General features: G+C 54.9%; 1 protein-coding gene across 3 annotated transcripts; it reads right to left on the bottom strand.

Annotated features, from left to right (window-relative positions):
* Positions 1-211: 211 nt before the first annotated feature.
* On the bottom strand, positions 212-6,341 carry CD37 (CD37 molecule). Of its 3 annotated transcripts, none has more exons than XM_004381661.2 (8): positions 6,164-6,341; positions 5,985-6,057; positions 4,676-4,800; positions 4,465-4,539; positions 3,412-3,516; positions 2,482-2,718; positions 1,564-1,647; positions 212-308 (listed from the first exon to the last, which is right to left on the bottom strand). In XM_004381661.2, the coding sequence occupies exons 1-8, from the start codon at positions 6,230-6,232 to the stop codon at positions 231-233; spliced, it is 846 nt and encodes a 281-aa protein (XP_004381718.1). In that variant the 5' UTR covers positions 6,233-6,341; the 3' UTR covers positions 212-230. The 3 variants fall into 3 exon arrangements, with proteins under 3 accessions (XP_004381718.1, XP_023592050.1, XP_023592051.1); XM_023736282.1 differs by lacking the exon at positions 212-308 and adding an exon at positions 886-1,245; XM_023736283.1 differs by lacking the exon at positions 212-308 and adding an exon at positions 886-1,245 and having other exon boundaries at positions 5,989-6,057; positions 6,164-6,217.
* Between the last annotated feature and the right edge of the window lie 3,454 nt (positions 6,342-9,795).

The following is a 9,795-nucleotide window of genomic DNA, read 5'->3' on the forward strand; positions in this document are numbered from 1 at the left end:
AGAAAGCTGGTGCTCAGAAGCCCCAGGTCCCTTGGGAGCTAGGGCAGGCAGACACCTGGGTTCCCAGGGGAGTGAGGAGGCGGTGTGCTCAGTGCCTGGGAGGGTATACTGGGGAATAAACAAATATTTACAGCTCATAGGGGAGTGCCCAGGACATCTGAAAGGGTCGGGGGTGGGGCGGGGCGGGGAGGGGCTTTGGGATGGGGCTGGGCTTTGGGAAGGGGCGGAGCCTATCGGTATTGACTGATCTGGTCGTAGACGTGGTCCAAGTTCCTGCACAGGAATATCGAGAGCGTCATGAAGCCGAGCTACAGAGAAAGGAGACGCGGTCAGAGAGCTCGAGGAGGCACCGAGGGAGACTAGTCAGGGAGTTGAGGCCTGGGGAAGAGGCAGGGTTAGAAAAGAAGGCACCGGGGAATTGGGATGGGCGAAATCCTTGCAAGAAGATGGGAGAGAGGGCGGGGGGGAGATTAGAAGAACAGAGAGAGGGACGTGTCAGAAAGGGCAGTTGTTTAGAGTCAATTCTGACTCCACGTGTGCAGAGTAGAACTGCTCCATAGGGTTTTCAAGACTGTGACCTTTCAGAAGCAGATCGCCAAGCCTGCCTTCTGAGGTGCCTCTGGGTGGGTTTGAACTGCCAACCTTTTGGTTAATGGAGCGCTTAACTGTCTCACCCAGGGAAGCCTGAAAGGGACAGCGTTTGGGGAGATTAAGCCAAAGGAGAATGTGGTGGGGTTAAGTGTATCAAAGGCCTGGGGCGGGCCTGGAAAGGATGGGAGCAGAAGGTGGAACAGGTGTGGTGAGGTAACCTGGGAGTTCAGGGACTGCGCTATGTAGCCTGGGAAGGAGTGAGGTCTGGAGCAAGTGCAGAGCCGCAATGGTGCAAAGCGCCATCCTTTATTCCAGAGGCTCATCTGCCTCCCCCTCGGCCTCCACCTCCGCGCCTACGCTCCCGGTCTCGCGCTGCTCCTCGTCTTGATCCCACAGCGGCCAGGGCCCCAGGGCCATGGGTAACTTGCCCTGCGGGGCTTTGTCTCCCCAGTTGGGGCAGGCACCCCCCATGCCCCAGCCACCCCATAGACTGCTGTTGCGTCCGCTGCTGCTTAGCATGCCACCGCGCCCGCCGCCGCCGTCAGCGCTCAGGCCCGGTGCGGGGCTCGAACCGCTGGTTGCCGGCACCTGCGCCTGAGGTTCCCGATAGAGCGCGCTGCGCGGTAGCAGCAGGCTTAGCCCCACCACACTAACCTGCGGTGAAACGGGGGTGGGGAATATAGCGGCCAATAATAGGCTGATACGCCAAGTGGGGCCAATGAGATACGCGTGGAAGGGCGGGAACGCCTGCTTTCTGCGTTCGGCCAATCAGAGCTCACAGAGGCTAGATTTTTTTTTCCCCCCTCCCCCCACCTTTCCCATCCCAGCTAGGTCGGCGGAGGAGGCAGGACATTCCGAAACCCCTTTACGCATGCGCCATTCCCAGTCAGTGGGAGGACATTTACGCGCAATCGGGGCTAGGCCATTTAGGGATTATGGGGCCAGTAGTGAATGGGGGCGGAGCCAGATTACCTCTAGTAGACCGACGCCCAGACAAATGCCCACTATGGAGATGAGGTTGTTCCGCAGCCACTTCTGGAGGCTCCGCTTGCAGCCCTGTGGGTGTAGAGAAAGGTTAACGATAGGGCTCGTAGTAGGATTCGCCCTCTAGTCCTCATCCTCTATTTCAGGGCCGGACCTTGCCGCGCTGCGTCCCTAGTTACCAGGTCTTTCTAGTCGGAGTTTCTGGGTGGTGCAAACGGTGGGGTGCTAACTGAAAGGTTGAAGATTCGAGTCCACCCAGAGGCACCTTGGAAGAAAGCGTTGGCCATCTACTTCCGAAAAATCAGCCATTGAAAACCCTATGGAGCACAGTTCTACTCTGGCACACACTCCGCGGCAACTGGTTCTAGTTTCTTTAGTTCTGTGCCTCGGGCTCGCCTCTCCCAAGCTTTGCACCTCCCCAGATAGCAGCCCTGTTGGTGCAGTGGTTAAGTGCTCGGCTGCTAACCGAAAGGTCAGTGGTTCAAATCCTCTAGCTGCTCCATGGAAGAAAGATGTTTCCCCACTCCAACCTTTGGAGCCCTGGTGGCACAGTGGTTAAGAGCTTGGCTGCTAACCAAAGGGTCGGCAGTTTGAATCCACCAGCTGCTCCTTGGAAACCTTATTCTGCTCTGCCCTATAGGGTCACTATCAGTCAGAATCGAGTGGACCGCAACGTGTTTTAGACGTCAGCATCCAGGTCCTGCCCTTTCAGCCCCTGTCATTTTCTTTAGCAGGCCGACCCTGCCCCTCCCTTTCATGTAGCCCCACCTTTCTTGTAGGCCACTCTCATCTCCCATGGCCCCGCCTTCTCAAGACTCCGCCCCTCTCCGGACTCCGCCCCTCTCCGGCAGCCGGGTCCCTCCTGCAGACCCTGCCCCAGTGGAGGGGCTCCACACCCCTCCCTACCTCGCCGTAGATGTGGCTGTTCGCAGGAATCACGCAGAAGTCGGTATTGCGTCTGGGTCGCACCAGCGGTCCGAGCCGGCTGAGCTGGGGGAAGAAGATCTTATCGAAGGTTGCGGAGTCGTTGGTCGACGACGAGTTGTAGCAGGAGCAGGGCACGCGGGACTCCTCCGACTCGTTGCCTTTCAGGCTGAGGACCTGGAGCCAGTCCTGCGGAGAATTCCAGCCGCAGCAGCGCAGCTGGGAAAGGGACGCTAGTCAGAGCGGCCGGGTCTGATAGGATGCAAGGGGACTGGGTGATGGGTGTAAGTAAGGTCATGTCGGTGGCGAGGGGGCTAAGTGGTGGGTGTGGGGTTACGCGGGGAGCAGTGAGCTGGAGTGAGGACACCATGGGACCAGGGGACATTAAGGGAACATGAGGTTGAGAGAGACACGAGTCACATGGGGACCTGGGGCTGGAAGAGGCGTCGCAGAATCACGCTGTGGACCGGAAGTTGAATGGATGATGCAGTCCGGCCTCAGGTAGAGGACAGGTGGATGGTAGGGCAGGGCCACTTGAGTGCAGTCTCGTCGGGGGCGGGGGAGTGAGGGGTCACGTTAGGGTCCTGGGGCTGGGGGTGGGTGGGTGGTGGTGGAAGCGAGGTGGAGTTTTCCTCAGTGTAGGGAACCGAGTCTGATCGAGGCAGAGAAGGGGCCAGCCATGGTCCGGGAGCCTGAGGGGCTCGTTATGTTATCATCTAGGCTTGAGGCCACGTGGGGTGAGGCGGGGGCTGGGGAGTCACGTTAGGGTCCTGGGGGTGGGGGAAGGTGGAAGAGAGGCTGAGTCTCCTCGGTGTAGGGAGCGGAGTCTGGTGGAAGCGGGAGGCGGGGTCAGTCAGGGACTGGGAGCTAGAGGAACAGTCCACCTCGAGGGTTGGGCGGGGGCTCACGCACCTGGAACTGCACGTAGTCCCAGCTCTCCTCGGCCGCCGTCTCCTCCGGGTTGGCGCGGTAGTTCTGGATCGTCTCCAGCACCATTTCTTGCACCTTCCGCTCCAGCTGAGAGGCCAGGAGTGAGGCAGGACCTTATCCCACCCCACCCCACCCCACCCCACTCCCGCCTCCCCGTCCACACCTGCCCCGCCTGCTTTAGCTCCTCCCGGCCTTCTCAGCCCCTGTGCATCTTGGTGTCTGCCTCGGTTTCCCACTGAATGGCTAGCTATGTCTCACTATTCCTAACAATCTTTCTGCCCGTTTCCCTCTGTTTCTATCATTATCTCTGTTGTTAGTTGCCTTCCAGTGGATTCTGACTCATGGCGACCGCACGTGTGCAGAGTAGAGCTGCTCCATAGGATTTCCAAGGCTGTGACCTTTTGGGAGCAGATGGCCACATCTTTTCTTCCGAGGAACCACTGGATGGGCTGGAACCACCAACCTTTGGGTTAGCAGCCTATCACAAACTGCTTGCTCCACTGGGCTCCTTTCACTATCTCTAGGGGTCATTTTATTAGGTCTCTAGCTTCCTCAGGGAAACCCTGGTGGTATAGTGGTTAAGTGCTACAGCTGCTAACCAAAAGGTTGGCAGTTCAAATCCACCAGCGCTCCTTGGAAACTCTATGGGGCAGTTCTACTCTGTCCTATACAGTCGCTGTGAATTGGAATCGACTCCACGGCAACGGGTTTTTTTAAACTTCCTCAGGACTTTCTGTTTCTCCAGGTGTTTTTTCTCTTATTTTTCTGTTTATTTTCCCTTGGATTTCAATGTCTCTCTCTTCCTATGTCTCTCTCCCGGGGTCCCTGTTGGTTTGTCTTTCTTTGACTCTCTATTTGTTTCCGTCTCTCTCTCTCACTGTCAGTCTTTGTATCTGTCTCTGTATCTTTCTGTCTCTCTGTTCCTCTCTGCCTTCCTGTCTGTCTGTTATTTCTCTTTGTCTCTGTCAGTTCCTGTCTGTCTCGGTCTCTCTTTGCCCTCTGCTGCACCACCACCAGCTTCCCAGCCCGGCTTACCAGGGTCCTTTGCGTGGAGATGAGGATTCCCAGGGTGATCTGGGTGGCAAACAGGAGCAGCAGCATCCCAAAATACTGAGGGGCAGAGTGGAGAGGTCAGGTTGTGGGGACTGCTGGAGTCCCTCTTTGGGGCCACTTAGGGGCATGGTCCTGGGGATGGAGAGATCTATGGGGATGAGGCTCCAGGGAGGGCAAGGGGTGGGCCACTCACCAAACCCAGGAGGCAGCGGAGCTCCTTGAGTGCCCCCACACAGCCTAAGAGGGCGAGGCCCATGGTGAGGATTCCTGAGATGGCCAGGGCCTTGGACCAGATCTGCAGGGATATGAAGGACAAGCCTAGGGAGGTGGGAGGCAGTGATGGTGAGTCCGGGGTGCATGACTCCCAGCCACCCTTGCCCCCACTCACACGGCCACCTAAGTAGGAAGCAGCATCCTGGGTCCTATTTCTGGGCCCCTGGGCCCCCTGTCTCTGGGTCTCTGTGCCCCCTCTCTCTGAATCTCTATCCTCCCCTCTCTGGATCTGTATCCTCCTCTCTCTGGGTCTCTGTCCCCCTGTCTCTGGGTCTCTGTCTCCCTGTCTCTGTGTCTCTGTCCCCCGTCTATGAGTCTCTGTCCCCATCTCTAGGTCTCTGCCCCTCTTTCCCCTTGACTTTCTGTCCATCTCTCTGGCTCTCAGTCCTTCTTTCCTCCTTCTGCTCCTCCTCACCTAATAGTTCCAGTTCCATCACTTTTTCTGTGACATTTGATTGGTCACTTAACCTCCCTGAGACCTAGGAAATAATATCCATTTCCTAGGGTTGTTTTGAGGGACAAATGGGAGAATGTGTTCAATTTATTCCTCAACACGGTAAAAAAAATCCATTGCTGTCAAGTTGATTCTGACTCATAGCAACCCTATAGGACAGAGTAGAACTGCCCCATAGGGTTTCCAAGACTGTAATCTTTACAGAAGCAGACTGCCACATCCTTCTCCTTCACAGTTGCTGGTGGGTTCAAACCACTGACCTTTCAGTTAGCAGCCAGCATTTCACCACTGTGCCACTAGGGCTCCTCAACACAGCATAAATGCTTATTAAGTGTGAGCTATTAGGATTTTCGTTATTACCCTATTATTATTTTCCTACAATTATTACTATTATTTCTGCACTTCTACTTCCTTGCTGCGTGACACCTGGTAAGTGACCTACCTTCTCTGAACCTCAGGAGAGGGGAAGGTTTGTGGGAGGATCTGATGGGCCCGAGCACCAGAACAGACACATAGGAAGTGCTGGAGAAATGACTGCTATTATTATTGCTGTAGTTGTTATGATCGGTATGCGCAACCCCATTTGCCACAGGAAGACACTGAGGTTCAGAGAGGGGCGGCAGCGGTGACCAGAGGAGTGCTTCCTGGGGCCTGCCTAGGGAGTTAGGCAGCATGAAACCCTTCCTGGGGCCACCCCCAGGAGATCACTTGAGGGGAGGACGGGTCCATGGCTGTTCCAGAAAGGCCCTCCCAGACTGCCCCAGCCCCCCCTCACCCACAAAGGACACGAAGCTGGCCTTGTCGATGAGAATCCAGATGCCGAAGCAGAAGATGAGGCTGCCTAAGACCTAGGGAGAGGAGATGAGAACATGGTGGGTGGGCAGGGTTGAGGTGAGGTCCAGGGGGCCACGGAAAGGGCTGGGGCCCAGGCTGGGTAGCCATGATGGAACTCACGAAGAAGAAGAGGTTGAAAACGAAGAGGAAGTACTTGACGAGGCTGAGGCAGCTGTCCTGAGCCGACATCTTCTCCTAGAGGGGGAAGAGACCAACACAAGGGACAGGACAGAAAGGTGTTGGCAATGGAGGGCAGACAGGGTGAAAGACACAGGCCGAGTCTGAAAAAGAGAGAGGGAGAGAGAGAAAGGAAGAACACAGAGAAAGAGGAAGTTCCAGGGTTGGGCCCCACCCCCTCCTTCCTCACATGCGGTGACTCTCTGTCTCTCCCTGTCTGTGTCTTTGTCCCTGGCCCCTCACCTAGTCCACAGCAACACACACACCAGTACCTGCGGGGCCTTTGCATTGGTGGGCACCAAGGACACATGGGGCAGCTCCTCCCAGGTCTCCATGGCTCAGTCTGGGGCACCCGCAGGGACTCCTGGTCTACCTGCACCCGCCTACTCCGGACACTGGTCCCCCAGGGCTGGCCCTGGACAGCAGCCGACCTCACAGACACTCTGACCTCATGGCCTGCTAAGCTTTGCCATCTCTGCTTCCAGCTCTGTTCCCCTACCTGGCCTGGCCTGGGTCCCTGTGCCCCCTTCCCCCACCGTGTCTCTGTCCCCTGTCTGTGCATCTCTGTCCCCCTCTCACTCGGGGTCTCTGTCCCATTCTCTGGGTCTCTGTGCCCCTTTTTCTGATCTCTTCCCCCCCCCAGGTCTCTGTCCCTCTCTCTGGGTCTCTGTCCCCCTCTCTCTCTGGGTCTCCATTCCCCTGTCTCTAGTTCCTGTCCCCCTCTTTCTCTGGGTCTCTGTCCCCCTCTTTCGGATCTTTGTTCCCCTCTCTTTGAGTCTCTGTCCCTCCCCCCTGGGTCTCTGAGCCCCTCTCTCTCTGTGTCTCTGTCCCCCTTTTCCAGGTCTCTGTCGGGGTCCCCGACCCCCCGGGTCTCTATCTTCCTCTCTCTGGGTCTCTGTCCCCTCTTTCTGGGTCTCTGTCCCCCTCTTTTTGGGTCTCTGTCCCCCTCTTTCTGGGTCTCTGTCTGGGTCCTTGACCCCCTGAATCTCTGTCTCCCTCACTCTGGGGCTCTGTCCCCCTCTCTTTGGAGCTCTTGTCCCCCTCTCTCTCTGGGTCCTTGTCCCACCCCCTGGGTCTCTGTCTCCCTCTCTAGGGTACTGCCCCCCACCCTGGGACTCTGTCTCGCTCTTTCTCTGGGTCTCCATCACCACCTGCCCCAGGTCTCGTTCTGCTTCCTCTCTGGCTTTCTGTCTCCCCCTCCCCCATCTTTGCCCCTGTTTCTGAGTCTGAGTGCTGTATCAAGGTGCTCCCACGTGCTAAGGCTGAGCCTGGGCATCTGGGGGAAGTGAAATTGCTGCAGGTGGGAAGTGGGAAGGTCCCTGGGAGTGAGGAGGGTGGCTGGGTGGTAACTGCACACCCAGCGGAAGCTGAGCCCCCAGCAGCACTTCCTGTCTCCGCACTGTGGAGCTACACCCTACTTATCTATAACATTCAGCTCAAGCATCCTCTACTCCAGGAAGGTCTCTCCACCCTCTGCCTCTGAGGGGAGGATGGCCTACAAGATGCTGGGATTAAGCCTGAGACCTTGGCAGTTAGATCTAGGTCTGTGGTGCCTGATTCTTTTTAGGCCAGACCTGCACACCCAACAGCCTCTAAAGTCTCTCCTGATGCCCCCTACAGGCTCCCCATTCTTGTCAAATCTCTAATTCCTCACAGATTTCCAACTTCAGGGATGCTCCTACCATCCAGTCATCTGCTCAGACCTGGGGAAATCCTAGGAGACTGGCCTCTCTTAGAGGCCTAGCTCCCTTCCCTCTTCTGGGAAATCTCATCCACCTTCTAAATCTGTCTTCTGAGCTCTAGCTTTGTGTAGTCAATTGTCCCCTGGATGCTTCCCCCACCCTCACGGGGACCCTCACCATATCCCATACAGAGCTCAGTGTCTCCCCCAAACTCACTCCCCCTCCTGGTTTCATCATGTGGGGCAGCCCCACCATCTAACCAGTCACTGGGCCAGATACCTGGGTGATATCTTGGTCCCCTTTCTCCTCCCCTCTCTCCACCACCTGTCTGTCCCCCCATTGCTGTCTGTCTTGGGCTGAGTTCTCTAGAGAAGCAAAACCAGTAAAGCTGTATATATTAGAGAGAGATTTATATCAAGGAAAAGGCTCACACCATTGTAGAGGCTGGAAAGTCCCAGGTCCGTGGGTCAGGCTGGAGGCTTCTCCTGACTCACATAGCTGCAGGGGCAGGTGAACCCAAGATCAGCAGGTTGGACAGTGGGGCTCTGGCTCACAGGCTTTGGAGACTGATGAATCCCAAGATCGGCAGGCAAAGACTGCAGGTAAGCAGCTAGCTCAAGTCCCAGGAACTGCAGGTCAGAGGAACGGGAGCTGGCTGCGGGATCCAGAGCCAGCAAAAAACCCACAAGCCTCGCCAGAAAGTCCATCTATATTGGATGCAAGCCATACCCCCAAGGAAACTCCCTTTCAACTGACTGGCTACTCAGAGCAGATCCCATTTTGGAGGTGATCACATTATATCAAATCTCATCATGGAAGTGATTACATCATTATACGTCTGCCAAACTACATCATAACTGGCAAACCACTGAGAATCATGGCCCAGCCAAGTTGACACACAACCTCAACCATCACACTGTCGAATCAATTCTGACTCCAGCAACCCTATAGGACAGAGTAGAACTGCCCCAAAGGTTTTCTGAGGCTGTAATCTTTATGGGAGCAGATCACCTGGTCTTTTCTCCCACAGAGTAGCTGGTGTGTTTGAACTGCTGACCTTTTGGTTAGTAGCTGAGCGCTTTAACCATTGCACCACCAGGAGGCAGGATTAGAGGCAGTTATGTTAATGAGGAAGACTCAGTTTGCGGGATTAGATTGTATCTTGAGTCAATCTCTTTTGAGATATAAAAGAGAGAATCCAGCAGAGAAGAGAAGGGACCTCCTACCACCAAGTAAGCAGAGCCTGGAGTGGAGCGCTTCCTTTGGGACCCAGGGTCCCTGTGCTGAGACACTGCTAGACCAGGGGAAGATTGATGACAAGGACTTTCCCTAGAACCGACATATAGAAATACTTCCGCCTGCACCCTGAATTTGGACTTTAAGCCTGCTAAACTACGAGAGAATAAATTTCTCTTTGTTAAAGCCATCTGCTTGTGGTATTTCTGTTATAGCAGCACGAGATAGAACTAAGACAGATACTAACTCACGCTTTGACCTTAGAAAAGAAAACGGACAACTAAATTCTTAAACACCATCCCCTATGCCCCATCCTAGTCCCTCAGCTTCCACTTTTATTAAAAAATTGTTGTAAAAAGATATATAACAACATTTGCCAGGTCAACATTTAGTACAATTTAGTGATATCAGTTACATGAATCATGTTGTGTGACCATCACTCATAATCGTTGCCATATTTCCCATCACCATCGTCAGAAACTCACTGCTTCCTAAAAAATGACCACCCCCTTCCTTCTTACTCCCATCCCTGGTAACCACTAATAAGCTTTGGTCTCTAAACATTGGCCTATTTTTGTTATTTCATATAAGTGAGATTATACAATATTTATCCTTTTGTGGTTGAATGACTTCATTTAGCATAGTATTTTCAAGGTT

Source organism: Trichechus manatus, unplaced genomic scaffold, assembly GCF_000243295.1.
Source record: "Trichechus manatus latirostris isolate Lorelei unplaced genomic scaffold, TriManLat1.0 scaffold00087, whole genome shotgun sequence".
Lineage (NCBI taxonomy): Eukaryota > Metazoa > Chordata > Mammalia > Sirenia > Trichechidae > Trichechus > Trichechus manatus.